Raw genomic sequence first — 26,389 nt, 5'->3', positions numbered from 1 at the left:
CTTTCCCGACTTTTTACACGCCAACTCGGGCGCGATTGGCACCATGTGCACGTGGGTCGGCAACTTTCTCGTCGGCGTCTTTTACCCGACGATCTCCAAGGAAGACAGCCTCGGCAACTACGCGTTCTTCATCTTTGTCGCCTTCCTCGTCGCGTACGTCGTCTTCATCTACTTTGTCGTGCCCGAGACGGCGCAGAAAACGTTCGACGAGATCCAAAAGGAGTTTGATATCGAACCCGCGCACAAAAACGACGACGACGAAGAAGCACCCAAGCAGGACCCGTGGGCCTCGTAAGACGCACGCTAGAATATGTTATAAACACGGATCCACATAGTATACATCCCAAATCGTCTTCCTTGTGCGTAGAGTGGGGTAGGGTTGCAGTTCAGTTCAACACTCCGCGCATATTGGAGCGCTCATTACCGGCTTTGACCCGAGCACGAACCAGCACACGATCAAGTACGACGACGGCAAGCCAGCCCTGCTAGCTGGTTAGAAACTTTGAAGAATCATGGACGCAAGCTTGTAGGTCACGAGCTCGAAAATCAAGTCGCGGAGTTCTAAGCTGCGCTGCTAAATTCTAGTGGATTTTAGATTAGATGGTAGTCGAACACTAGTACAGGACATTCATGAGTCCGTGTCACAATGGCATTGATCAATGTGTTGAACTGAACTGCAACCCTACCCCACTCTACGCACAAGGAAGACGATTTGGGATGTATACTATGTGGATCCGTGTTTATAACATATTCTAGCGTGCGTCTTACGAGGCCCACGGGTCCTGCTTGGGTGCTTCTTCGTCGTCGTCGTTTTTGTGCGCGGGTTCGATATCAAACTCCTTTTGGATCTCGTCGAACGTTTTCTGCGCCGTCTCGGGCACGACAAAGTAGATGAAGACGACGTACGCGACGAGGAAGGCGACAAAGATGAAGAACGCGTAGTTGCCGAGGCTGTCTTCCTTGGAGATCGTCGGGTAAAAGACGCCGACGAGAAAGTTGCCGACCCACGTGCACATGGTGCCAATCGCGCCCGAGTTGGCGTGTAAAAAGTCGGGAAAGATTTCGCCCGTGACCATCCACGCCATCGGGCCGATCGAGAGACAGAACGCGCCGACGTACATACCCGTCGCGATCACCGAGAGGATCGGACTCGACACCAAAAGCGAGATGATGATGCCCACGGACGCGATCGCCATGAGCGTCATGAACAAGAGCAGGAGCGTGCGGCGCTTGAACTTGTCCATGATGCGGGCGGCCACCAAGATCATGGTCGTGCGCACGACGTTGACGATCGTGTTGCCGACGCGCGGGTCCGTGACGCCGGCGCTGAAGAAGATGGACGACGAGTAGTACATGACGGCGTTGATACCGCAGAGCTGCTGCGCCGAGCAGAGCACCATGCCAATGATGAGCTGCTTGCGGTACTTTTTCGAGAAGAGCGCTGCCCACGCGTTGACGCCTTCCGTCTCCTTCACTTCTTCTTCGTGGGCCGCAATCATCGCGTTCAGAATCGCCTCCGTGTTGCACGGGCGATACAGACGCTTGAGTTCCTTGAGCGCCAAATCGTTCTGGCCGTGGGTCACCAACCACACGGGGCTCTTGGTCGTGAGCGGGATCAAGAGGATCTGCGCAATACCCAGCACGATCGGAAATCCCACGAGGATGCGCCAGCCCTCGCCGTACCCGACAAAGTAGTGGACCGTGGTCACGGCCAGCGACCCGAACGCGACGCCGACCTGAAGCCCGGTCGAGAACATACCGCGCATCTGCGTGGGCGAGATCTCCGAGATGAGCACGTTGCTGACGTTGATGGCGGCGCCAGACGCAATCCCCGAGACGACGCGGCCAAACGAGAAGAGGTAGATCTCACTCGAGACCGTCTCGAGGACGCCACCGATGATCATCGTGATCGCAATCAAAAAGAGCGTACGCTGACGACCAAACTTGTCGTACCTCTACCCGCTGGTCATGGCGCCGATCGCACCACCGACGATCCACGCCGTGACCGCCATCGTCCACTCGTTGCCCGAGTGGCCGGGAAACATGATGCACGCCTGGTCCGGGATCGGGACTTTCAAGCAGTCGACGTTGAACGGACGGTAGTTGAGCTGCGAGAGGAGCCAGCCGAATTGGAACGACCCATGAGCGCGACCGCGATCGTCACATAGAGAATCGGCATCGGGATCAAGGCCGCGGCGTGCTCTTCGTGCATCATGCTCTCGAGACGACTGAGCCGGACACGCGATGTGCTGCGGCGGGACGCGCGCCACGACGTGCTCGCACGCGGCTCGCTGAGGCCGCCATCGTCCTTGGGCGACTGGCGAATCGCCACGTACGCATCTTCGTTGACCGTGCTGGACGGATCGCGCTTCTCGAACGGTGTCGCGAGCTTATCAGCCATGCTGCAAATGAGGCAATGAAGCGAACTCGTCGACGTGCTCTTGGCGAGTTGCGTTAGGTGATTCTCATGGACGCGCGCCGCGACATGTCGCATGGGCGATCTTGTCTTCGAGTTGCAGCGGGTGCATGCACCACTGCACTGTACTGTACTGGGTGTCGGCGGCGGCTCTCTACCCGAGACAGCCCGTGAAGAGGATGCGGACGGCATTACACCGCCTCTCGGCCGCGTATTTACCGTCGACATGGCCGCGACTCAGACATAGAAAATTGAAGGGCACCTTTCTATACCTTCCCATGGCACTGGGAGGAGGATACGCTTGGGTGCTCCCATGCTTGACGGACTGGCACCGCTTCTTCCATGAGACGCTTCCTCCAGTACGACGTGTACTTTCGTCAACACGTCCCTACCTATGTGAAGCAAACGCCGAGCGTTTGGGTGGCGAGCTTTTGGGTTCCTCTTTGCTGGGTCACCCAAGTGAGCGCTCATCATGCAGAGATTCAACTGGGTGCCTCGCGCCGACCTCATGTAATAGTCGAGGGCCCACTCACTCGGGACACGACGCAGTAGCACACGCGAACAGTAGGATGCATTTGTGATCAGAATCAGCAGCGGAGGACGCTATGAGCTCGTTTCTTTGGCGCGCTCAAGACTGCAAAAGCGCTGGCGGAGGACCATTCCGAGCCATTTTTACGACTTGGCGAAATGCGGCTCCCGCGTCGGTGGCGCCGCATCGCCCGATGGCGGCGGACCGTCCTCACCGTGCCAGAACCACGAGACCCATCGCGGCGTCAAGACGTACGTCATCGTGTTCCAGAGCGCGTCGCCGCTCTGCGACTGCACCGTCTCATCACGGACAACGCCGCCGATAAACTGCTTGGCGTGGTCCTAACGCAAGCCGTTGTAGGACATAGTACACATCGAAACGTCGTACTTGGATGTCTGGGTTGCTCATGACGCCGTGCAGCGAAGACGTGATCGTGCTCGTCACGCTGCGCTTGACGGGCTCCTGCACAAACGTATGTGCCACGAGCTTGGTCAAGCGCTCTTTCGTGGGCTCGTCTTGCATGAGCTTTTCGAGGAGCGAGATGACACTCTCGCGCGTCGCGGGATCGGCGATTGCGTTCTTGATCAAGTTGACGAATTGACGCATGGTCCCGGGATCCTAAGTCACGTGATGATGATCCTCACGAGGACCGACGTCTGTACCTGCATGAGGTTGAGCAGGAGCTGCTTGGAGAGCTTAGTGACTTGCGCCATCGTCTGCGGGTTGTTCAAGACGTTGCTTGTCAAGACCACGAGCGCCTTCTGCGTCGTCTCCGTCTCCGAGAGCTACCGGACGCATCAGTACCACGTCCTCTCGCTTCGGCGTAGTAATACATTCTTGATAAACTGCGACGCTTGATGCAGCACCTTGGGGTCGTTGAGCACCGTCTGGACGATCTGCGAGGCGAGCTCCTGTGCAAGCTGCTTCAGCGAACGAGAGGCAAGAGGATGGAGTACCTGGGTCTGTATCTGGAGCATCTCGTTCTGGAGCGTCTCGCTCGCGACCTCGGCCGTCGTCTTGCTCATGCTGTTCTTGAGCTCGGGTGCGAACGCAACGAGGCAGAGCCCGCCGAGCCCGATCGTGACGTAGCCCCATTTGTTCTGTCGCACTCATGAGTACAAGAAACCAAGAGGCTTTTGCGTACAAAGGACGCCTTGTGGCGCGAGATGAGCGCCTGCGCATCGAACTTGGCGCTGTCCTTCGGCGGCGCCGCGTGGCTGCAGAGGCGACGGAGGCCGCCATGGCGGCGCAGTCGTCGCACGATCGCCTGCATCGTTTGTTCGTGTCGATGCGACAAACCCTCAAAGTCGATATTATGTTTCGCTGCAAACAGAGATTTTCCTCCCATTCGAACAATGGTGCGCTTGCGTCCTGCCACGTGTGTGCTATCGGCGGCCATTGTCGCCGCGTACGAATGCGACCCTAAGCTCGTCTCGAACGTACCGACGAATCGCTTGGAAGGCGAGTCGTGCGGTGGCTGGTGTGGCACGGCCGGCTCCTGCGCAGCGGGTCTGCACTGCGACGACGGGCTCCTGCCGCTTGCATTCATGCCCTTTGGGCTCAAGCTCGACACGGTGTGCCGCAGCGCCGCCCACGACGACGCGCTTTGGCACTCTATCAAGCTGGTGTCTTGCAGCTCGGGCTGGCGTCTCATGTCGCTAGCCGACGCAGACGACCTCGACAAGGCCGCGTCCGTCGCCTCCAATGCCATCATGGCCACGCCCGCGCTGCAGTTTGACCCGTGCGTGCGCATCCTCACGGCCAAGGCATGCGGCGACACTCGGTATGCGCTGCTTGTCCAGCGCATCTACGAAGACGCGGGTGCGACGCAGTTCTACTTGGTCGAGGACCGTGGCGACCGCCCAGCGCTACCAAAGGCCACGCCCGTGCACCTCCACGCAGCAGCCTAAGCTTGTAATCATCTTGCATGTTTCTGCACGGTAAGGTACTGCGGCATGCACAGCCTCGTGGCGTGCTGGCAAAGATCCATGGATCTGCGACAACGGGCAGACCTCAAAGTACGATATCGACACATGACTCGACTAGGTACGACTCTATTTAGTGTTATCCCGACTTCGCTCGCTTTCACTTAAAGCAGCCTGGCATGGCCTGGCATTGTGTCAGCTCATAGCACCTTGATATGTCGATGATCAATGCAGTGGTGGCGTCGCATCTTGTAGCCGTCGAAATCTGCAGATATCGCAGCCCTAGCACGCCGTGATGCACTGCACGGCCCGAATTCGAATAGTGTGTGACTAAATGAACGCCACCAATATGACAACCGGATACCGGATGCCTGACACGTATCCGGATGGCGTCCGGATGGGTTGGGTTGAGCGTTTGGTTGGTCGAGTTTAGCTCTTGGTCCATCATGCTCTCGACGGCAGCGAAATTGATTCCCCGCGCGTCGCGCCTGCGCTTTGTCCAGGCCTCGCGCTTGGCGGCCTTCTCGACAGAGGCGCCCGTGGCTGCGGAAGCGACCGAGGCCGCGCCCGCCGGCGTCAAGGCCATCTCGGCGGCCCACCCCATCTCGCAGGTGCACGCCCCGGCGACGCCGTCGTCGCCATTGCTCAGCTGTCAAAATAGGTCGAGAAGGAGGACTTGCTCAAGTTCTTTGAGCTCTCGGACGCCCAGATCAAGAACAACTTTCCGGAAGGGTACGACTATTGTCCAGCGGCATGATGGACGCACTCCATGTTCGCGCTGTGTAGCATGCCCAAGCGCATCAAGGAGTATTTTGAGCTTACGGAGCCCCAGAAGCAGTTCATGCTCCGCAAGCCGACCTTGGACATCCTCTCGGTCATGAAGGGTACGATGATGCGCGTATCCCCTGGTTGCCATGGCTCACGCGCCATGGATGATACTAGACTTTCCCAACAACTGGCCGGCCCACTGGCCCGAGAAGGCCTTTGTCTTGACGGCGAGCGTGGCACGGGCAAGAGGTACCTATCGTCAAGCGACTTGGTGCACTTGCTTAGCATCCTGTAGTGTTGCCTTGCTCCAAATCGTCAACTTTGCCCGCGAGAACGGCTGGATCGTGCTCTTCGCGCCCCACGTCCGCGCGTGGTGCTACGAGGCGCCGTATGTGACCAAGTCGGCGCACATCCAGGGCAAGTACGACATTGACGTCGTGGCCATGGACGTGCTCAAGCAGCTCATCCAGAGCCATGGCCACCAGCTCGCCGAGCTTCCGCTCTCGGCCGACTATGGCGACAAGTACTACCCGCACACGTTTGAGAAGAAGCCGAAGAGCACGTCCGAGTATGACAAGGCGTCGCTGACGCTGCTCGACATGGCCGAGAACGGCTTGAAGGACGACTTGCTCTCGTGCGCCGCGCTCGTCGACCTCCGCGCCGAGCTCGCCAAGGTGACCAAGTTCCCCGTGCTCATCGCGATCGACGAGTACAACACGCTCTTCGAGAAGACGGTCTTTGGCTACGAAGGCCACGACGTGGCGCCGCGCGACATCTCGTTCATCCACGCGCTCGCCGACGTCGACGAGACGGGCCACCGCGAGGACCGGTCGCTCGCGAACGGTCTCTTTGTCGCGGCGACGACCAAGAACTTTCCGTCGGCCTTCAAGTTTACACACCAGGTCGACTGCAAACGCCTGCGCAAGGTCATGCACCCGTACTCGCACGAAGAGCTCGACCAGCTCATCGCGTACCTCCGCAGCATCAACTTTTGGAAGAGTATTACACTCGCCTCTCCCTCCATCGTTGTCTCATAGGTGTGTTGTGTAGAGGACTTGACGCCGACGGAGGTCTCGTTCCTGCGCCTTATGACCAAGAACGTGCCCGTCAAGGTCTTCAAGCAGGCGTGCATCATGTAAGGCGCAGTAGGATGTCCGACCAAGTTTAATAGATCACCACCCCTTGCTCGGCGACGCGTTCTCATGCTTGTTTGTTTACTTGGGCGTGAGCACATACGCCGTGGCTTGGCCGCCGAGGTGGCCCACAAAGTCGATTCCTGGCGCGATCACCGCCTGCTTGGCGTGCTGAAAGATCGACCCGACCGCGTTGACGCCGACCGAGACCGTGAGCAAGTCGGACGCCGTGAGGGGCAGCATGCCGTACAAGTAGAGCTACAGCACACGCCGTCACACTATTGAACGAAGCACAGTCGTCGCACCTCTTGGTCGGGACGCAGCATGCAGTACGAGGTGAGGATCCCAAAGACCGCTCCGCTGGCACCGATCGAGTAGACTAAGACAACATAGGCACGTGGTAACACACGCCATCTCTCTCCATATAGAAGATGATGCTGTTGTACGTACGAAGGGGCGAGCCCATGGCACCCGAGACAACGGCGCTGAGCACGGACGACGCAATCGCCGAGGAAAAGTACAGCGCACCAAACTCGGTCGCGTTGAGCGTGCGCGGCGGGTGGTAGCCAAACGGCCTCGTGACCGACTCGAACCACTTGCCGTTCGTGAGCGTCGCAACGTAGCCACTGCTTGCGTCGTCCATTGGCGGCAGAATCGCCGAGCCAAAGTGCCAGAGCATGTACATGTTGATGCCAAAGTGGGTGAGCGTGATGTGGCTGAACGCACTCGTGAGCAGCGTGTGCAGACGCCGCTCGTGCACAACGCCGTTGTACGAGCACGCAAAGTGGTGCCACATGAAGCGCGCGAGGCGCGGGCTCCGGTGCGAGACGTTCCAGAAGCCAAAGACCACCGCGTTCGCACCGATGAGCTGGACGAGGATGCGCCGGTTCTCGTCGCCGTACTAGTAGGTAGAGCATACGACGACGTCATGGCCCATGCAATCAAGAGGACGTACGGCTTGGCGCATCTTGCCAGCGACGAGATACACGCTGTCTTGGAGAAAGTCGACGAGGCTCATCTTCGACGTCGTGGCGGCCGTGACCGCGAGGCCAAGGCCGACAAAGCCGAGGCCGGCGACGCTGCTATCGGCTTGGACATGGTGGCGGGCAACGACGCGGTGATGGACGGCGCGCGGTGGGAGGCGAAGCAGGATCGCCCGCCCCGACAGCGCAGGTCGCTGCAGGTGCACGAGCCGTGACAGCATTTCGGTTGTGATACAGGCCATTAACGATGTTTTAGTGTTATCATGTATAGTGTTATTTCTAGAACAGTCCAGCAAACACCATCGGACTTCTTGTCCGTGCCGACGCGGGCGCGGGCTATGGCATCTACAAGAGAGAGCACTGGAGGTAGACTCGCATCGCAATCGTATTCTCCTCTTGCTGCTGTCCTCTCAACCGTCCAGGTAGGTCGCGAGGTTCACACTAGTCTCAGTGTTTACATTGCACTTGCGAGGTTGCACATTTGTTGGTCTTGATGGGTTGCCGGGTCTTGACCGTCGGCGACGGCGACCTCTCGTACTCGCGCTGCTTACTCGACCCAGAGAACTGGCGCGACCTGAGCATTGACGCACCCACGATAGATCTCACGGCGTCGACCTTTGACTCGCTCTTGGCGCTCGAGGACAAGTATGCCATGGCGCGCAGCAACATTGAGGCCCTAAGCGCCGGCTCCGCCGCCGTGACGGCGACCGTGCTGCACGACATCGACGCGACGAACCTCGCGGCCTTCGAGAACGACGAGGCCGACCACTTTGACCGCATTGTCTTCAACCATCCGCACTCGGGCGTTGAAGACGTTCACCGGCACCGGCGGCTGCTCTCGCATTTCTTCCACGCGGCGCTGCGCGTGCTCCGACCCGGCGGCAAGGTAGCAGCGACCGCCCTCCTCGATACAAGCCTCATGTTGAACGTACATACGTAGGTTTTTGTGACGTTGGCGCGCGACCAGCCCAAGCGCTGGGAGATCCTCAAGCGCGCGGACGCCCTCGACCTTGTCTGCTGCAAGCACGAGTTGTGGACCGAGCCGAGAGGCTACCAGCGCAAGCGGCACCAAAGCGACAAGAGCTTTCATCGCATCCTCTTGCACGGCGAGAAGCTCGAACAGCAAAGCACGATCTTTGGCTTTGGCCGGCGCCGCGACGGCACGGCGCCACTTGCCCATTCGCCTGTGCCGAGCGCGCTGCCACAGAGTAACGGCATGGCCTGCGACGATCCGGCATGTGGCGGCAAGCGCTTTGCGACCGCCCAGGGTCTGAAGACACATTTGCGCATGGTGCACGAGCTTGGCATCAAGAAGCGCAAGCGCGGGAAGGACGCCGACGACGACGTGTGCTGCGCGCACTGCAATGGTCGGCAGTTCCAGGACGCCGAGGCGCTCCAGCAGCACATGCTCGCCAAGCACGGAAAGGACAGTCGCATTCGCCCCGATTGGTACGGCCACGCGCCGCCGACGACCGAAGAGAAAGAAGAGCCGTCGGCGCAGTGTCCAATTTGCATGGAGTTGTTTCCGAGTGCGACCGCGCTAAGTGCGCACCTGTCGACGCTGCAGCCGGTTGCGGCAGCCAAGTGGACGTGTACATCGTGCGAAAAGACATTTGAGGAACAGCGCGCGCTGCGACAGCACCAAAACTTTTGCACAAACGACACATAAGATGGAGAATAAGACCAAGAATTACGTCGCTCTATGAGACCACACACGACGACGACGATGACTCTGGCAGCGTCAGCGTCGTGTTGGCAAGCACCATGGATTGCATCGCGAGGGGCATTGGCACACGTTCGAGGGTCGCATGGTCCCAGAGGTAGAGGCGCGATGGCCTCGGCATCCGCGGCTGGGCGAGGATGTGGTCGACAAGCTCCTGCGGTGGGCGCACGCAATGTATGTCCAAGTAGTGCGCATAGCCTTCTGGCCAGCAGTAGACGCCGTCGGTCATCGTGCACGCGCCCATACTCTTGGGCGGGCAGGCGTCGCCGAGCCGGCAAAAGCTGTAGCCCATCTCGTACGACTCGACGCAGCCCTGCGTCCGAAGGTAGTCGACGACGATCGCCGCAAGGCCGACGTTTTCGGAAAACCAGGCAGCGTCCTGGAGCGTGCGCGGATGGGGCCGCCCGTCGAGCGGGTCCGCTTCGTCCTTGCACCAGAAGCCGACGTCGACCAGCATGATGGATCTCAACTCGTTCAAGCGGGTGACTCCTTTGAAACAAGTGGTCTCGGCTGTGAAAGCGACAACGAACCGATCGCCGGACTGTCAAAGCTGGCCGGCGCAGTAAACCCTCGCTGCAATACGCTAGGCACGGCAAGCGTTCGATGCACGCTGCTGCACGTAGCCTCTTGGATAGCGTGATGGACTTAGCGCCGTGCGAGTTCCTTGAAGAGGCGTGGCGAGCTGGTCTGGCTTTGCCGTCAAATATTCCCTACAAACCCACTGTACTATCGTGTTTGCAAGGTATTACTCCAATGCTCTTAATACATCAAGATACTCAGAAAGACTACTCCCTCTAAACAAGGGTATAAGATCTGGAGAAACCTATTGCCGACGATTTCTGCGAAAAAAGATTTTCATGAAAAATTGGCCAATTCGATTTTGAGGCCGTTGGTCCGATTGCCAGCCACACTCGAAGCGGACGACGATGAGGCCAACGACGCCGCTCGCAGCCATCGGGCTCGCCGCCCTCCTTAGCACCGGCGCCATGGGCGCAGACACGACGTACCCGGCCAAGAGCGGCCTCGGGACGTGGGTCGACGCCGACACGCCCAAGAGCGCCTACACGGTCAAGACGTCGCGCGGTGAATCTTGGGACCTCGTCATGAGCGACGAGTTCAACCACCCAGGACGCGACTTTTCCGCCGGCAAGGATCATCTCTGGACGGCCATGGAACTCGCCGACGGCGTGAACGCAGCGCTCGAGTACTACTCGGTCAACATGACGAGCACGCAGCTCGACGCGACCGGCGGCTACATGCAGATCAAGACGATGCACGACGACATCAAGTTTACAGTGTACAACATGTACAAGAACCCGCCGGGGTTCCAGCAGAGTCAAATGGTACTACGTGGTCCACCACGTGCCTTGTCGTCTCTTGCTCAGCACGCGTGACTAGTGGTACCGCAGTGGCATGATCCAGTCCTGGAACAAGTTTTGCATGCAAGGCGGATTCATCGAAGTCAGCGTCCAGCAGCCGGGCGTCGTCACGGCCGCCTCTGGCAACCCCGACTTGAGGGACCCCAACGGCCGCGTCACGGGCGGTACGACTCTCGCCGATTTGCTCTATCGTCTCATCTCTCTGCATAGGCATCTACTACCCGACGTGGCCCGGCGTGTGGCTTTTGGGCAACTTGGGCCGCGCGCTCTTCACGGCGTCGACGACGCGCATGTGGCCGTGGTCCTACAACGTCTGCGATGAGGACTCGAAGAAGAACCAAGCGATCTCGGCCTGCGACTCGAACCCGGGCTTTGGCCTCAACCCGAACCAAGGCCGCGGCGCGCCGGAAATTGATATCCTCGAAGGCGGCGGCAATGAAATCTCGTCGTCGATCCAGATCTCGCCGGGCATGCCATCCAAGTTTCGCGTCGTGGCGCCCGCTGGCGAAAACGGCGCATGCATCTACACGCAGACGTGCAAGACAGTGGGCGCCAACCTCCCGGACGTGCCGTCCTCGGTGGCCACGACCCGCGGGTACCGCACGTGGTACCAAGGGCTCAAGTACGCGCCATCTCGCCTCTGTACGCCGCTCGCGGCCAAGAAGCAGGTGGCCGCCACCATTAACGCGTCGCTCACGGCCGGGATCACGGAAAACACGTGCACGGTCGACACGTGCCCCGCATCCAACGACGTCAACGGGTACCTCGGTCTCATCGACAACAAGGGGTCCCACTACTGGGGCATCAACGACGACGGCACGTGCATGCCCGTCATCAACGGGTATAGTCTACGCATATCAGATGGCTCCTCATGTACGGGGTAGCTACAATGGTGCATATCTGTGCGACCCGTACAACACGGACCCGCGCTGCGGGCAGCCGCTCTGGGGCGGCAACTCGAACGGCAACGCGATTCCTTCGTTCAACTACCAGCTCGACGCGATTTCGGCCAACTGGCCGATCCAGCTGACGGCGTACACGTCCTTTCTCAAGTACCAGCTCGAGTGGTATCGTGCGGCCAATCTGTGTGGGTTGATAAGTTGATACTTTTCGATAGGGTCATGGGGGATACCGGCTACGTTCGCTGGATGGTGGAAGGCAACCCGATCTTTGAGATTTCGTCGACGTCGCTCGTGGACCCGCCGCAGGACCCGGCCAACACGGACAAGTCGAAGATCAACCCGAAAAAGATGATGATTGAAGAGCCAATGTACATGATTTTCAACACGGCGCTCTCGACGAGCTGGGGCACGACGCCGCCCAACCCTGGCCAGCCCTGCCGCGGGTCGGGCAAGGACGCCAAGGTCAACAAGATCTGCGACGCGTTCCCACTGTACCTCAAGGTCGACTACATTCGCGTGTGGCAAAGCGCAACGGGCATGTCGGTGGGTTGCGACCCGCGATCGCACCCGACGGCCGAGTACATTGCCCAGTACGATCCTTTTTGTTGCTTCCTTTCAACGTCGCGAACGAATTCTGCGTAGGAACCAGGCCAACTACGAGGACATCAACAACCCTGTCATCGTGGTCGACGGCGGCGCGACCTGCACGTCCAACGACGACTGCACGCTGCCGCTCAGCGCCACCGGTGGCGTCCAAGTCATCTCGGGCTCGTGCGACAAGACCAAGCTCGATGGCCGCTGTGTCTGCCTCTCGCCCACGGTATGCTATATATATTGATATGCATGGACCCTCATCATGTCGTTGTAGGTCTGGGGGGGGCCGCGGTGCACGACCGTGCGCAGCACTACCAGCGGCAACAGCCTGAGCTCGTCGTTTGGCCCGACGCTCTGGGTCGTCTTGGTGATTGCGGCGATTGCGATCCTCGCAACGATCGGTGTCATTTACGCCCGTGGCCGCGGCCGCCGCCTCCAGCTGCAGTTCCGCGGCGTCGAGCAAGGTTCGTTTTTGAGACCTCGCCATCCGGGGTAGGGTTTTCACATGTTTACAATACTAGCCGAGCTGGTCACGGTCATGCCGCCGGCCATGCGCAACACGATGAACGGCACGATGAACGAAGGCGGGCAGCCGCGTAGCGACTCGCTGCGCAACCGCCGCGTGGTCTAAGACCCGACTTGGGCATCAATAAGATCTTGCGGCGTTTTGATGCAGTTGATGGAGGATCTCCGCCACCCGCGCACGCCAGTGGACTACGGGACGCTGCACGCGAGTCGACTGCTTGGGCCGCGGAATCTTCCGGATACCGTTAACCAATCACAACGCTCGAATCGACTTGAAGCACAACGACCCCGTGGCGGGCGTATCCGGATAATCCCTTGCACTTGTGCGTCGACGGCATCGACGCCTTGGACCAGCAAGGCAGCGCCGACATCCCAGCGCTCGACTGGTGGATTGGAGCATGCTTGCGAGGCGCTCGTGGGCAGCGTTCTCGGGTGCTTGAGAGGGCGATGTTGCGAGGGGTAGGGACCCAAACAGCGTTCTGATTGGTGGATTGCAAAAGCGCACTTAATTAGAATCGAAGTTTCGATACGAATATCAAGTGTATAAATTCGAAGCGGCGCACGTGCCAATGATACGTACTTGAACGGAGCGGCCATCCGCGCAAGATACACGCCATGGCCCCAGTTCCAGACGCGCAGCATGGCAACCAGCAGCAACAGTTCGCCGCCGTCGCCGATCAATGTACATGCGCGCCTTCTGAGCCGCCCGCGAGAGGACTATGCGACGTTCGACGCGCCGGCTGGCACGCTCCATAGCTCGGTGCGCCACCTTGTGAATACGCACGCAACCGAAGCGGCCGCGATCTCGAAAATGGCGTGGAAGGTGAGCGTCGCGACGCTCTGTCGCACGTTCTTGCCCGCGATCACCGCCGCCTTCTTGGGTCACTTGGGCTCGACCGAGCTGGCGGCAAGCGCGCTCGCCAACATCTGGGTCTCAGGTCTCCAAACCGTCATCTACGGCTTCTCGGTCTCGCTCTGCACGGTGCGTGCCATGTGTGCCATCCTCCTCCTTCCTCATCGAGCCAATGCGTCTAGCTCTGTGGCCAAGCGTACGGCGCGCGCAACTATGAGCTGGTGGGTATCTGGTTCCAGCTCGGCGTCGTGTCCCTATCGCTGCTGTCGATCCCCATGTGCATATCGTTCTACCACGTCGACTACATTTTGTGCTACATCAGCGACGACCCGCGCGTCCTCACGCTCGCGACGCAGTTTTCGCGCTACTCGATCCTGAGCGTCTGGCCGCAGTGCTTCAACTGCGCGCTACGGTAACTCTGTTCGATACGAAGCCGATTTCAATTGTCATCCTGATATCTCTAGACAGTACTTGCAAGCGCAAGAGATTGTGACGCCTGGCACGGTCGTGAGCTCTGTGAGCGTCGTGCTGTGCATTGGCGCCAACTACCTCTTCATCTACCACTGGGATCTCGGCTTTATCGGGTCGCCGCTCGCCCAGCTCGTGGCTGACGTCTTCCAGCCCGTCGCGCTCTTCTTATACGCGTGCGTCTACCGGAAACACCACACGGAAACGTGGTTTGGGTGGACGTGGGCGTGCATTCGGCGAGACCGCGTCCAGCGCTTTCTGTGGCTCTCGTTCACGATGACACTCAACGTCGCGATGGACGAGTGGATCTACTCGGCCGTGACCGCTGTCGCGGGCTACCTCGGGCCGCTCAACCTCGCGGCCAACAGCGTTTTGTATACGCTGTGGAACCTCGTCTACAGCATCTACTGGGGCTTTGGCTTGCCGACGCAAGTCCGCGTCGCCAACTTTCTCGGCGCCAACAGCCCGCGCGCAGCGCAGCACACCATGCGTGTCGGGTATCCGATCGGATTTACATCACGTGCCAATGTGATAAACATGGTACTAGGTTTGTGCTGGGCGGCGTCGCTGCATTTGGATCGGCGGGCCTCTTTTACGCGTGTCAGCGCCCGATCATTGCATTCTTCACGCCCGACGACGCACTCGCCGACCTCATTGCGTCCAACATGCTCCTCTTCGGCCTTGCGGTCGGGCTCTCGGGGCTCCACATCGTGCTCGCGAGCGTCCTCGAGGCCATGTCGATGGCCAAGACGCTCCTCTGCATCACCGCGTCCGGCTCGTGGGGCGTCATGTTCCCCATGTCCTATTTCCTCGGCCTCTCGATCGGCCTCGGTCTCTCGGGGCTCTGGCTCGGCAGCATCTGCGGCGAGCTCGCCAAGTTTGTTTTGATCGTGCGCGCCCTCCACAAGGTCAATTGGCGCCGCGCGGCTCGCAAAGCCATGCGCGAATGTGGCGACGACCACATCAATGAAGAGGACGCTGCGATGGCGCGACTCTCGATCGGAACGGCGACACCGACGCTGTTTAGCCCCGTCATCTCTCGGCGCATGAACGAAGCCGACTACGACCGGTCGCGGAGCCAGTCCGAGACCGAAGTGGACGAAAGCGACGACGCCAGTCGACCGCGTGCATTTTCTTGCTAGTGTAGTATACTACTAGGTAAAGAATTGCACCTTGACCTTGAGAAGGGGTCCGAGGGCAAAAACAAGGTTGTTTTGGTCCGTGGTGACGTCGCCTTTGCGGGGCGAAGGCAGCGACGAGAGCGCCGCGAGGACTTTTTCAAAGTTGCTGCGTTCGCCGGCCGTCGCGTACTCTTTGAGGTACGTCGCGACGCAGATGTTGCGTAAATGCGACGGCACGTTGCGGCTGCTCGCGTCGTCGGATGAGAAAGACGTCTCGGTCTTGAGGTGCCTAGTACGCCTCGTCCATGACTCTTGAATTTCTCCAAAAGACGGATGTACGTTAAAAAGGTGCGGTAGAGCACACCGTTTGGCGTGAGCGCGTGGATCGTCGATAGCAGCTGCAAGATATGGGCGCGGTCCGCAGGTGACAAGCCCGTGCCGATCGTTCGCAGCACCGTGCAAAAATCTACATCAGTCTCGAGTTTGAATCGCCGCCGACTTGGGCTACCTTGTTCGTGGAGGAGCCCGGTCGGAGCCGTCTTTGGATTCCGCAGTGCGTCGGCCGACTCGAACGCGTGCAGCGCCGTGTCGTAGCCCGACGTGCCGCGCGACTTGTCAACAAGGAAGCGCCGAAGGCGGGTCTCCAGTGCGCTCGTGGCCGATGGCGCGCTCTGGCGGCAGTCGCACGGCACGCCCGGCATCATCGCTGTGCAGTCCTCCACCATCCTACATAGAAGCAGTGTTGATCGCCGGCTCGATCATGACAATATCGAGTGTATCGATAGATATATAGGTACTAGTACGTGAGAAAATGCGGGTACTGGATGTGAGGACCGTCGGCAAAGAGCGGGGCGAGCATCTGCACCTCCTTGGAGGGCCACTGGTACGTCTCGTGGGTGGTGAGCGCCGAGGCAAAGTCTACCCACTCTTCTTGAGGCCATGACGGACACTGTGGACAACCTGTCTTGGTGACGACGCCAGCGCACACGCCCGTGACGCGCTTGTCGAACTTGGCGAGCTGCTTCTTGAAATGCAACAGCGTCGGCCCAAGGTCGCGGCTCGGGTCCGTGGCCAAGCGCGTCACGAGCGTCTTCATGTGTGTTTGCTGCTTGACCGTCGCGTACCGCTGTCCGTAGCGCCTACACGATCGCGTGTTGCGCACAGTCATTTGCCACGGGACGTCTTACTCTAGAAACACAACGTAGCTGACGCCGCCCGAGCTCGGTTCGCGGGGAAACTTGGTTAAAATCGCTTGGAGCTGCGAGGTCGAGACCGTAAAGTGGATGTAGTCGAGCGCCTTGGCATACCCTACGCGCCGCTTGCACGCAAGGTGCGAGACGTGCTGCGTACCCTCTTCCGTGAGCGCATTTGTGCAGAGCGGGTCAAAGACTTCACACGCCTCGACAAACTTTTCGGCGCCTGTAAAGATCGACCGCCGCGTATGGCTGCAATTTGCCAGCGCGTTCTCGGCGGTGAGCGGCAGACGCTGCAGTAAACGTGCGCGGAGGTCTCGCTCCAGCGACAAGATGTCCGAGCCCAAGTGCGGCGCGTCGAGGCTTTGCCGCCGACGCCGGCCGTTGTCGTCACCGGACGTCGACGCTTCCTCTTCACTGTCGACGCACAGAAAGAGCCCAATCTATCTCGTCTCTCAACGAGAAGCTACCGTCGTTCATATCGCCGCACCTGCTCGTAGTCGATGGCGTCGGGCCGCTTGCGGTGGCGGAGGTTGGTCGTGAGGTAGCCCATTTCCTTGGCGGTCAATGGCGCCTGCATGTGCTCCAGCAGCGTCTCTACCTCGACCGTGAACATCATCATGGGGCTGCTGCTAGGAGGATGGATGCCGCACCGACAAAAATGGCTTCCGAAAGAAAGCCGGTGCCGTTCGTGTCGGCTTGGCAGAGCACGTCGCGAAGGCCATCGAATCCATCTTTGGACGTCGCCATGTGCTTGGCGCCATGAAGCACCTTGTGGCGGATGCTGCTCTATGATAGTACGGGTCACCGAACCAATCTCGCCGCGATACATCGAACGACATATATACCTTGAGCACGCGGTGCTTCTCAAGGCGCGGGTCGACGCGAATCGCACGCTTGGTGATGTCGGGCTTGGACTTGCGCTTGCGCCGGTGGCGGCGCGGCGCCGAGCTCGCTTCGGACGTCGTCGCATTGCGCTCGGACGCGCTGCTCGAGTCGGCCTTCTTTCCATCGTCCTCATCTCGATCGTCATCCAGTGTCGCTTGGAGCTGCGTGCAAAAGGTCACGTAATTGACGTACGCCTCGTCGTGCTTGGCAGCGAAGGCGTCGGCGACCTCGGCCACGTCCCTAGTTGATCGTCGTGACGTGGCGCAACAAGGGACAAGAAATTGATGTACACGTCGTGGTCAGGGCCCAAGAGTCTCTCCAGCACCTTGATGAAGCGCCTACTTAACCTCATCGAGCCTCCGCTCGCGGTCACGACGCGTACCGCGCTTTGACGACGCGGGTGTCGTCGCTGTCCTCGCGCTGCAATTCGGAAAAGACATCGTCGGGCTCGACTTGCCGCAGGAGGAGGTTAAAGCACCGCCGGGTGTTGCTCATACCGCCGTATTAATAACTGCAGCCGTCAACGTAGAGTCTTGCTATATTTACAGGTGTGTTTACACTTGGTCGTCTTGACAGCAAAACTTTTTAAAGACGCCGGCGACGGCCGCGCGCGCGTACGGGATGTACGAGAGCGTGTACCACCAGAGCGCGCCGAACTGGATGAGCACCGAAATCAAGACGAGGCCGGCGCGGTGCGGTACATGGGGTGAGAAGCAGAGCGCGAGCGTGACGCCGATAAAGACCACGTACGTCGCGGCCGAGACGCGCCGCTTGGCATGGAACATAGACTTGCATTGCGCGACGGGCCCGACAAAGAACATGGTGCAGCACAGCGAGAGGACGTTGCCGAGCGTGTAGCAAATGGCGAACGGCGCGGGCCGGCCTCGCACGAGCTGCGCCAAGCGCACCGTCGACCCTAGCGAGAGCACCATGCCGAGCAGGAAACAGAGGAGGCAGCCAAAGAGACGCTCCTTGTACGAGAGATTGAGCGACGGGCAGGAAAGGGCCTCGTCTTGCTGCGCTGGTGTCGCATTGTAGCCCGGCTCGCCGTCGAGCAGCCGCTGCTTCTGCCACTTGAGCTTGTCCAGCATTGCGTCTTCTCGACCGGCCTCTGCTGACAATGGACGCTCAAGAACAGCCACGCCGGATACAAATACCATATCCGGATCCGGATGCCAAGTTGAAGTGGGCTCCTTTGGCTCCCAGACAGCTCTCCCAGACAGCGCCACAATTGCAGCGATCGGGTCCGACGCTATAATACGAGCGGGTATTAGCGAGCTGCTCTAGGCGACGAGGCTATCGCAATGGTGGCGTGCTCACGAGGTACATGCCATGGGTTAGCATAGATCCATCGAAGAACGGAAGATCTATCGAAAGGTCATCGAAAATCTGTCCGATCTCGTCCGGATAACAAGCGTCGGCGCAGGATCCTCGGGACTCGGACAGTACTACGTTGGTGCGGAGCCGAAGGAGCCGATCCAGCTACGAGCGCAAGTGCTTTTGCTGTAGCACACGCGGACGTTAAAGCGAACTCTGCGAAAAAACCTGGCCGTCGATCGAATCCCGTCGACTTCGAAGAAAAATCCTGGTATCCGGACGATCGCGGCCTGAAGCGTCGCAATCAGTTTCCGATCCTACGCCACAAGGATGCAGCCGACGACGATATCGCCATCAAGCGACGGGACGAGGTACTTGGTTCCTTGCGAGCGAGCTTGCGTACGACAACGACGTAGGATGACGCGACGAACGGCGACGGCGGCGGCGCGGCCGAAGCGACACACGAGCCCGCCCACCGTGCCGGCCAAGCCCGCGGTGCGAGCGAAACGAGCCAAAAAGGTCGACGCCAAGGCGCCAAGCAAGGAGCGAGAGCCGAAATACGTGGTCATGGGCATGCTCGCCGACGTGCGGGTACGTCGACAGCAGGAATGAGCCCGTGCGATTGTTTGTGCACGTAGGACGACAAGGGCCGCTGGAGCGAAGCGCGCGTCATTGACGTTGATGTCGACGCGCAAAAGGTCAAGGTGCATTTTCTTGGGTGGCACAAGCGTTTCGACACGTGGGCGGTGCAATCCGCCATTGCACCGCACGGCGCGCGCGTTGCCGGTGCCAAGAAGGACGAGAAGAGCATGAAGCGCAGCCATCTCAATGCGACGCACCTCTTTGGCATCAATCCCAAGTACATCGCGCACGAGAAAGACAGCGATGCGTCCGAAGAAGATGCTGAAGCAAGTACAATCGAAGTGCCGAAAGAAGCATCGCGCGGCCGCCCCCGTAAGCGCAAGGTAACTGAAGCCAAGGCGGAGGTCGCTCAGCCCGAGCGGTCACCGTCGCCCCCGGCAAAGCAGCGCAAAACACTGCGCGCGACTACGGTGACAGAAGACGCCGCTGCGCCAGCTGCGTTGTTACCGCCCGCGTCGCCACCAGTCGCGGAGACGCCAATGGCAGTTGAGCGGTTGAACGCGAAGCCCTCGATACCCCTTTCACCGCTGGCGCAGTCGACGCCTCCGATGCGACCACTAACAGCGGCGAGAGAGATGTCGCCGACGATGGCCGTGGCAACGCCGCCCGCGATGCAGCCGCAATCTGGCTTTGCACCGACGAGCACGAAGACGGTGTTGGCAGAGATCTTTCGCCAGCGTGTGCAGCAGCAGATCGCCGAGCTCGTCGAGAATCAAAAAGGCAAAGTCGCCAAGAAGCAGCAGCAGCAACACAAGACGAACAAGGCGCCACCCAAGCAAAAGCGCTCGGAGGGGATGCCGTTCCCGCCCGTGATGCCCACGTACCAAACCAACATGGCTGCGTTCCATCGACCGCTCCAGGCCAACGCCGCGTTCCTCCAAGAGAGCATTGACGCATGGAGAGCGCAGCAAGAGAACCTGATGAAGGACATTACGTCGGTCGTCTGTCTTTAATACGACATCTTTTCCATTATCTTTATGTAGACGTTATAGCAATATGCACCATTCCCTCATACACGAGACACGATCATGCGTCGATCTGCCTTCCCCTGTCCGTGGGCTGGATCGGTCGCCCGCCACGTGCGCTGGCTGCGCGTGAGGGCACTTGGGTCGGCCCCAAATACGGCAACCAATCTCCCGACTTGAGCTCCTTCAGGTCGGTTGGTCACAAGAGTCGGCGACAAACGTACGGGTGGTTGATTAAATGTTTTGATAGAATAAGTGTAGGGAGACAGAGAGCGGGGTGGCACTTCACCCACAGAGACCTTCTTCGACGCCTTCGACAAAGCGCGTCATGAACTTGTCCGTGACACTGGTGTAGTTCATAATATCGGCAATGACCATCGATTCGAGCGGCTTCTCCGTGAGGCCCGTGAGCACCTCCGTGTTGGACTCGACCTCGCCTTGGAGGTACTCAAAGAGCTGCTTCTCGGTCGTCGCCTTGCCGTCGAGGTAGTAGCCGTACACGTACGTGTACTTGAGAATGCGCCGGCACTTGATGAGAAGGTCCATGGCCTTGAGCACGGCCTGAAAGTCGACGACCGTCATTACTTGGAGGTCGTCGACCTTGGCCTCCGCGTCCGCGCGGCCCTTGATGCAAATCGTCTCGGCCTTCGCGTGGTTAAAGTACCGCGTGCTGTAAAAGAGGTAGCGCTCGAGCTCCGTCTTGGCGCGCGACAAGTCCGAGTCCTGCGACGCTGTCGCGTTGAAGCGGTTGCAGTTGTAGTTGGCCGTGCCGCCCGAAAAGTGCGACTGCCACGACTCCATGCAGATCCAGCAAAACTCGTGGCGGCACGTCTTGCACGACATGTGGTTGCAGCCCTGGTTCTTCTCGATGCGCACCGAGCACTTGGTGTTTGGACACTTCTTCGTGTTGACGAGCATCCAGTTGGCCGTCTCCGACTCGTTCGCACACTTCTCCTTCCAGATCCGGAGCTGGTCGCACGTCACGACGGGATGGGCTTCTTCGCCGCAGCGGAGACAAAACTTGCAGCCACAGACGCAGTCGACAAAGAGGTCGCCGCCCGACCCGCTGATCGCGTTCGGGCAGCCCGGCGCGGGGCACCACTTGATGTTCTGGCTCTTATCGACAAAGGACCGGAGCGCCCACTTGGCGTGCTCTTTCTTCCGGGGCGCGTCGAGGAGCTTCTGGAAGAGCGCGTCCGGCACGAGTTCGTTGCACTTGTACGCGAGGCAGGTGGCCGTGAGGCACGACGGCCCGTCTTCGAGCTTGGTCATCAAGTAGCCTTTCCAGCAGTCAATGCAGTACATGGCGCCGCAGCCGAGCGCAATGACGTTCTGGCCCGGCACGTCGTCGCGGCAGACTTCGCACACGATGCCTTTCGGCGCGCCAATCTTGTATTTGTCGAGGTGCTGGGCGCCGACCTCCTCGAGGAAGCGCTTGGGCGTCTCGTGCTCGTAGAAGCGGTCCTGGACCACCTCCTTGCTCCATTGGTTCGAGCGGAGGAGCACGGTCGCGACCGCCGGCGAGACCATGAGGAGCTCCGAGACCTCGGCCACGAGGAGGTCCTGGTCGCGCTGGAGGTCGGCCGTGTTGACGACCGTGTACTCGGCGCTGGGCGCGGCCGGGACCTGCGCGAGGTCGTCGCCGTCCGAGTTGTAGTCGTACTCGTCCTCGCTGCTGTATGCGTACTCGGACATCGAATTGGAGAATGGAAAGATGCAATTTCACAGGACCCAACGGGCGTGGAAGGGCTGAAAGCTTGCGTTTTGTATGGGCATAGTGGCAGGCTAATGAATTCTCGCCAGGTAATATGCGTTTTGACAGGTACGACCAACATTCGCGTCCGCCGGCTTGAATTAACGAATGAAGCTCGGTATGCTACCAACGCGATGCCTTGATTCTTGATGGTAACAATCAATGGGATAAGCTATCAAGCGAGAGTGCTCTCTCCTGCGACGGCATCGAGTCGATTGCGAGCATGTGTGAAAGCTGTGCAGTGACCACTCTATCGGCTGGTAGAACGAGGTGCGTGGTCTCAGCGAGGGGCATCTACCACGAAATGGATCTCTCGGTACGCAGTTCACCCCCAACGACCAAGTGCTTCGCTGCCACGCTTTCAAGCGTACAACGTATCGGTTTTGAGTTGGTCGCTGCTAATGTGATTTCAACCCACAACCTGGTTGATGGACTTGACAGAGTGTTTCGTTGGCTACTGAGACTTGCACTCGCAGCAACCTTCTCGTTGACGCTTGTGTATGGCAGTGTACTTCGTTTCGCCATGTACTACGTGGATGCAGAGAGGCAGGGTGGTTGAGCCCGCTGACAACCCGAAATGAAACCAAAGCGGTACCAAGCCGGAAGAAGAAATCTTGCTGGCGACGGTGTCAGCGTCTCATGAAACCGTTAAGAGATTCAAGAAACCAAGTGGATTTTTGGCGAAAAGCGTCCCTTGCGCACACAAGCTTCCACCTTTCCCAATCGGCCCTCATCGTGCTTGAAGCACACTATTGGCGCTGGTGAGTCACCACGCCTGAACTCGATTTCACAGTCAGTCCGAGCACGTTCCACAATTTCAGCCTCGATCGACCGCTGTCGTTTAGCCTACCAGCACTTGCATGGAGCGAAATTCAATCAGATGATTGGTCTCCGGTCACTCTCCCATCGAATAATCGCACACACACCAGATACTGGGAGGCAAGCTCGCTCGTTGCATATCTCTGCAATCAAGTACGTAGTAGCATGCACCAACATCGAACCATCGCACGCACAACCAACATCGGGCGCCCCAGTCGTTGTCCTTCTTCAAGCTTGAACACCATTAACTCGTCCTCTTCAGCGACAACGATGTACGCGCAGTCGCATGCAGCGCAAGTGCAACATGGCTGTGTGAGGAAAGCTCGTGAAATCCTGCGCTTGCCACGTCGTGGCCAATCTCTACGTCCCACTTCAACTTGATTCGGTTTGGCCAATCAAAGCGCCGGAATGATTTTGGTCATCTCCGATTGGCCATATGGGAGAACATTCGAGAGAACGGGTGCTTTGGACCCAGTTTCGCATTTGCGATGAAGTCGTCTTGCCAACTACGCCTCGAACAGCGCTGCGCGGACGGTAGCGGCGTGACCGACGCCTCGGAGAAGCTCCAAGCCATGTGGGACCGCATCTCGGAGGCCCGCCGAAAGCGCCGCCAGCAGCTCAGCCACCGACGCCAAACGGCGCAGAGCCATGTGTCCAAGGCCATCTCGGTTGCCCGCGCCGTGCACTTGGAAGCCCAGGCCCGCGCCGACGACCAGCTGCTGCGTATCCAGTCACGCTTGGAGGCGGCGGAGCAGCGGCGCCTCGAGCGCCTCAACCAGACGGCGCAAAACTGCCAGCAGCGCAACGAGCACATCATGTCGACCCTGCAACAGCAAGCCGACCGCATGATTGAGAAGCGCCAGCTCTACGACGCGTCCTTGCATGCGGCGCATCACCGGCGCACGCAACTCACGACTGCGTACGTCTCGAAGCTGTCGCGCCACGCGCTGCGCATCGAGCAGCACAAGCGCGAGCGCGTCCAAGCCCGCCAGAGCCAGGCCGCGACGCAGCTGCAGACGTGGTTCCGGTCCTGGAAGCACGTGCGCCAAGCGTTTTCGGTCGCGATGCCCCTCGTTCCTGCGATGCAGTCGGTGGTTTCAACCTGGACGCAAATCAGCGACGCGTCGTTTGAGAAGAGCATGGAGCTTGTCCAGAACCGCAAGACGGCGGCAGCCGCGCACGCGTTGACGAAAGCGCTGAGTCCGGTCCCGATGTCGTACCGCGTCCTCCTCATGGCTGGCATGTTTGCGCACCACCCGACCGACACGATGGCCGACAGCCAGTACAGCGCACCGCTGGCCTGCGCGGCGTCTCGTCTGACGGACGAGCTCGCTGCGTTGCGCGAGACGCTCAAAGTCCGCTCGCTCGTGGCGTTTGCAGCGGCGTGGAAGCGCTGGGAAGCGTACTGTCTTAGCTACCAAGCGCTCTTCAACTCGTGGAAGGCCAACGACGCCGCGCAGCTCGACGCAGACATGCTCACGATCTACGCGGAAGTGTACGCCGTGCACGTTGCGGCCATGCGCACGGGGTCGACCGACGTCCAGAACAAGTCGGGTCGCCAAATGGCGCAGCTGCGCGCGTCTATGGAGCAGTCGTTTGGCCCGACGGTCGCGGCTTCCAAGCTCGCCAAGGTCGAAGCTAGCGTCGCCCAGCAGATGGCACCCAAGGCGCCGCCGGCAACGGAGGCCAAGGCGACGCCACCGTCGAGCCCGATCCGCAAGCCGCTCTCCAAGCCGGACCTTGGCTTTACCAAGGAGGTCTTTGCCAACGACCGGCTCGCGCACGAGCTCATTCTGAACCCCAACTACCAGATTCCGTCGCTGGACGATGCGCCGCTGACCTTGCACGCGTCGGTCGCGCAAACCATGCGGCAGGCGTTCTGGGACCAGCTCGCGGCGACCCGCGATCGCGCACGGATCGTCGGATCGTTTGTGGACCTGCGGGACCAGCTCACGACGGTGCTCAAGCACAAGGCGCTGGCGACGGCGCTTCCAACCACGCACCTCGAAGCGCTCGCAGCCTCGTCGTCGTCCTGGACCGAGTGGGCGACCGTGCTGCAGCAGATGCTACGTGCGATCTTGCACGGCGAAGCGCCCGCCCGCACAAGCTCGACCCAAGCGTGGCTGGACCGGTTGCAGGAGACGCCCGCGTCCGAGGCGGCGTGGGTCGAGGCGCTCGTTCGGTTTTTGCAGTTTGGCTTTGCCAAGGTGGACGAGATCCAAATCGACTCTATGAACGCGCACCTCAAGGTGCTCGCACCGTACGTGGCCCGCCACGGCGTCGAGCACGAGCAAAAGAAGTTTGCGCTCAAGCTCGAGCACGGCGCAATCACGCTCGCGGCCACGTCGCAGTGGCTGGCGCGGCACGTGTCGCGCGCGTCACCGGCTGTCCGCGCGGCGCTGACGAATGGCGACCGCCGCGCGTACCGGTCGCTCGTGACCGAGGCCTTTGTCGGCTTGGTGACCAGCGGCATGGCGGCCGACGAGACGTGGCCCGAGACGCTGGAGATGGACCACGATCGCGTGTTGGATTTGCGCAACCAGATGGACGTGCTGACGATGCAAGCGTGCCTCCTGACGCTCATCCACGGCGCGCTGGCGCCGCACCACGTGGCCCATGCGCCAAGCGACGCGACGGCCTTTTGCGACCAGATTCGCATCCTCGCGCACGCCAGCGAGACGCGGCTGCCCGACTTGGCCGTGCACGCGTCGGCCGAGGCGGCGCGCGTCCTCTGCGCCAAAGGCTACTCGCTCGACACGACGGCGTTTGAGCGCCGCGCCGAGCACACGCTGGACCCTGCCAATGCGGTCTACAAGCTTTTCTTCCAGCGCGTGACCAAGGCGCTCGCTTCGTTTCTCACGACGAACGAGATGGAGCTGCATGCGACGCTGGGCGTGCTCTCGCCGCACGTGACGGCGATGGTGCAGGCCGCCGCCAAGCTGGTGCGCCACAACGACGCAGTGCATTGCCACTACTACAACCGCCTCATCCGCGAGGCCTTGTGAGGAAAGACATAAGAACGTGTAATCGCACGTTGTGTGTTTGGATCGAGGATGGAGTGGAGCACGAGGACCGACTACATGGAGGGCGGTGGCGGCGGGCCGCGAGGAATGCCGCCACGCTTGTTCATAAACTGACGGTACTCGCGCTTGCTGGTCTTGCGCACCGCGCCAGACGCAGGGCCCACAACGTTGTCGTCGACTTGCTGGCCCTTGGTCGTGTGGAAGCCACCAAAGCCCATGAGCGCCATCATTTTCTCTTCCTCCGTCATGCCGTCGTCGGCGTCGGCCGTGGCTTCGTCCACGTCCGTCGTCTTGCTGTCGCCATCGCCTTGTAGAATACGCTCTCTATCCACAACAGTACGATTGAAGCGATGGCGACTCGCGAACCGTACCGGTAGTCGCGCGCCGCGTCGCTCTCTTCTGCTGTGTTGCGTTTTGGACTCGCGCTTCGACTACGGCGATACGACCGCGGAGGGCTCGGGCTCCGTCGC

The 26,389-nt window shown here is 60.0% G+C and overlaps 15 protein-coding genes across 15 annotated transcripts in view; 8 read left to right on the top strand and 7 right to left on the bottom strand.

Annotated features, from left to right (window-relative positions):
• Nucleotides 1-295, top strand: part of SPRG_20106 (hypothetical protein) — a gene marked incomplete at both ends in the record, with an annotated part of 1,589 nt that extends 1,294 nt beyond the window's left edge. Inside the window, one exon of the mRNA XM_012344940.1 lies at nt 101-295. Within this exon, the coding sequence (XP_012200330.1) occupies nt 101-295 (195 nt within the window). The remainder of the gene's footprint in view (nt 1-100) is intronic.
• A 469-nt stretch (nt 296-764) lies between these two features.
• SPRG_20105 (hypothetical protein) lies at nt 765-2,401 on the bottom strand (the record flags this gene model as incomplete). The annotated part of the gene is made up of 3 exons (XM_012344939.1): nt 765-1,953; nt 1,999-2,108; nt 2,153-2,401. 3 exons carry the CDS (start codon nt 2,399-2,401, stop codon nt 765-767), a joined length of 1,548 nt encoding a protein of 515 aa, XP_012200329.1.
• Nucleotides 2,402-3,088: 687 nt separating this feature from the next.
• SPRG_20104 (hypothetical protein) lies at nt 3,089-4,218 on the bottom strand (the record flags this gene model as incomplete). Its single annotated transcript, XM_012344938.1, has 6 exons — nt 3,089-3,286; nt 3,333-3,563; nt 3,608-3,730; nt 3,779-3,856; nt 3,902-4,045; nt 4,090-4,218. 6 exons carry the CDS (start codon nt 4,216-4,218, stop codon nt 3,089-3,091), a joined length of 903 nt encoding a protein of 300 aa, XP_012200328.1.
• Nucleotides 4,219-4,492: 274 nt separating this feature from the next.
• Nucleotides 4,493-4,855, top strand: SPRG_20103 (hypothetical protein; the record flags this gene model as incomplete). The annotated part of the gene is made up of 2 exons (XM_012344937.1): nt 4,493-4,521; nt 4,582-4,855. The coding sequence occupies 2 exons, from the start codon at nt 4,493-4,495 to the stop codon at nt 4,853-4,855; spliced, it is 303 nt and encodes a 100-aa protein (XP_012200327.1).
• Nucleotides 4,856-5,316: 461 nt separating this feature from the next.
• Nucleotides 5,317-6,777, top strand: SPRG_22184 (hypothetical protein; the record flags this gene model as incomplete). Its single annotated transcript, XM_012344958.1, has 6 exons — nt 5,317-5,481; nt 5,532-5,602; nt 5,657-5,754; nt 5,813-5,909; nt 5,934-6,637; nt 6,689-6,777. The coding sequence occupies 6 exons, from the start codon at nt 5,317-5,319 to the stop codon at nt 6,775-6,777; spliced, it is 1,224 nt and encodes a 407-aa protein (XP_012200348.1).
• Nucleotides 6,778-6,852: 75 nt separating this feature from the next.
• On the bottom strand, nt 6,853-7,975 carry SPRG_20100 (hypothetical protein; the record flags this gene model as incomplete). Its single annotated transcript, XM_012344936.1, has 4 exons — nt 6,853-7,029; nt 7,077-7,150; nt 7,222-7,672; nt 7,727-7,975. The coding sequence occupies 4 exons, from the start codon at nt 7,973-7,975 to the stop codon at nt 6,853-6,855; spliced, it is 951 nt and encodes a 316-aa protein (XP_012200326.1).
• Nucleotides 7,976-8,247: 272 nt separating this feature from the next.
• SPRG_20099 (hypothetical protein) lies at nt 8,248-9,423 on the top strand (the record flags this gene model as incomplete). Its single annotated transcript, XM_012344935.1, has 2 exons — nt 8,248-8,640; nt 8,695-9,423. The coding sequence occupies 2 exons, from the start codon at nt 8,248-8,250 to the stop codon at nt 9,421-9,423; spliced, it is 1,122 nt and encodes a 373-aa protein (XP_012200325.1).
• Nucleotides 9,424-9,454: 31 nt separating this feature from the next.
• Nucleotides 9,455-9,934, bottom strand: SPRG_20098 (hypothetical protein; the record flags this gene model as incomplete). Its single annotated transcript, XM_012344934.1, has 1 exon — nt 9,455-9,934. The coding sequence occupies one exon, from the start codon at nt 9,932-9,934 to the stop codon at nt 9,455-9,457; it is 480 nt and encodes a 159-aa protein (XP_012200324.1).
• A 419-nt stretch (nt 9,935-10,353) lies between these two features.
• Nucleotides 10,354-12,983, top strand: SPRG_06065 (hypothetical protein; the record flags this gene model as incomplete). Its single annotated transcript, XM_012344790.1, has 8 exons — nt 10,354-10,820; nt 10,876-11,020; nt 11,067-11,697; nt 11,741-11,923; nt 11,974-12,348; nt 12,401-12,578; nt 12,627-12,816; nt 12,874-12,983. The coding sequence occupies exons 1-8, from the start codon at nt 10,404-10,406 to the stop codon at nt 12,981-12,983; spliced, it is 2,229 nt and encodes a 742-aa protein (XP_012200180.1). The 5' UTR covers nt 10,354-10,403.
• A 534-nt stretch (nt 12,984-13,517) lies between these two features.
• On the top strand, nt 13,518-15,419 carry SPRG_06064 (hypothetical protein; the record flags this gene model as incomplete). Its single annotated transcript, XM_012344789.1, has 4 exons — nt 13,518-13,859; nt 13,913-14,142; nt 14,195-14,695; nt 14,746-15,419. The coding sequence occupies 4 exons, from the start codon at nt 13,518-13,520 to the stop codon at nt 15,338-15,340; spliced, it is 1,668 nt and encodes a 555-aa protein (XP_012200179.1). The 3' UTR covers nt 15,341-15,419.
• On the bottom strand, nt 15,353-17,752 carry SPRG_20097 (hypothetical protein; the record flags this gene model as incomplete). Its single annotated transcript, XM_012344933.1, has 11 exons — nt 15,353-15,608; nt 15,659-15,785; nt 15,828-16,045; nt 16,123-16,237; nt 16,280-16,458; nt 16,507-16,627; nt 16,670-16,955; nt 17,003-17,109; nt 17,166-17,301; nt 17,361-17,640; nt 17,676-17,752. 11 exons carry the CDS (start codon nt 17,750-17,752, stop codon nt 15,353-15,355), a joined length of 1,902 nt encoding a protein of 633 aa, XP_012200323.1.
• A 202-nt stretch (nt 17,753-17,954) lies between these two features.
• SPRG_20096 (hypothetical protein) lies at nt 17,955-18,491 on the bottom strand (the record flags this gene model as incomplete). Its single annotated transcript, XM_012344932.1, has 1 exon — nt 17,955-18,491. The coding sequence occupies one exon, from the start codon at nt 18,489-18,491 to the stop codon at nt 17,955-17,957; it is 537 nt and encodes a 178-aa protein (XP_012200322.1).
• A 556-nt stretch (nt 18,492-19,047) lies between these two features.
• Nucleotides 19,048-20,312, top strand: SPRG_20095 (hypothetical protein; the record flags this gene model as incomplete). The annotated part of the gene is made up of 3 exons (XM_012344931.1): nt 19,048-19,088; nt 19,134-19,308; nt 19,356-20,312. The coding sequence occupies 3 exons, from the start codon at nt 19,048-19,050 to the stop codon at nt 20,310-20,312; spliced, it is 1,173 nt and encodes a 390-aa protein (XP_012200321.1).
• A 297-nt stretch (nt 20,313-20,609) lies between these two features.
• Nucleotides 20,610-22,019, bottom strand: SPRG_20094 (hypothetical protein; the record flags this gene model as incomplete). The annotated part of the gene is made up of 1 exon (XM_012344930.1): nt 20,610-22,019. One exon carries the CDS (start codon nt 22,017-22,019, stop codon nt 20,610-20,612), a length of 1,410 nt encoding a protein of 469 aa, XP_012200320.1.
• Nucleotides 22,020-23,468: 1,449 nt separating this feature from the next.
• Nucleotides 23,469-25,901, top strand: SPRG_20093 (hypothetical protein; the record flags this gene model as incomplete). Its single annotated transcript, XM_012344929.1, has 1 exon — nt 23,469-25,901. One exon carries the CDS (start codon nt 23,469-23,471, stop codon nt 25,899-25,901), a length of 2,433 nt encoding a protein of 810 aa, XP_012200319.1.
• Between the last annotated feature and the right edge of the window lie 488 nt (nt 25,902-26,389).

Source organism: Saprolegnia parasitica (assembly GCF_000151545.1).
Source record: "Saprolegnia parasitica CBS 223.65 unplaced genomic scaffold supercont2.20, whole genome shotgun sequence".
NCBI classification, from domain to species: domain Eukaryota; phylum Oomycota; class Saprolegniomycetes; order Saprolegniales; family Saprolegniaceae; genus Saprolegnia; species Saprolegnia parasitica.
This window is presented reverse-complemented; position numbering and strand designations above follow the sequence as displayed.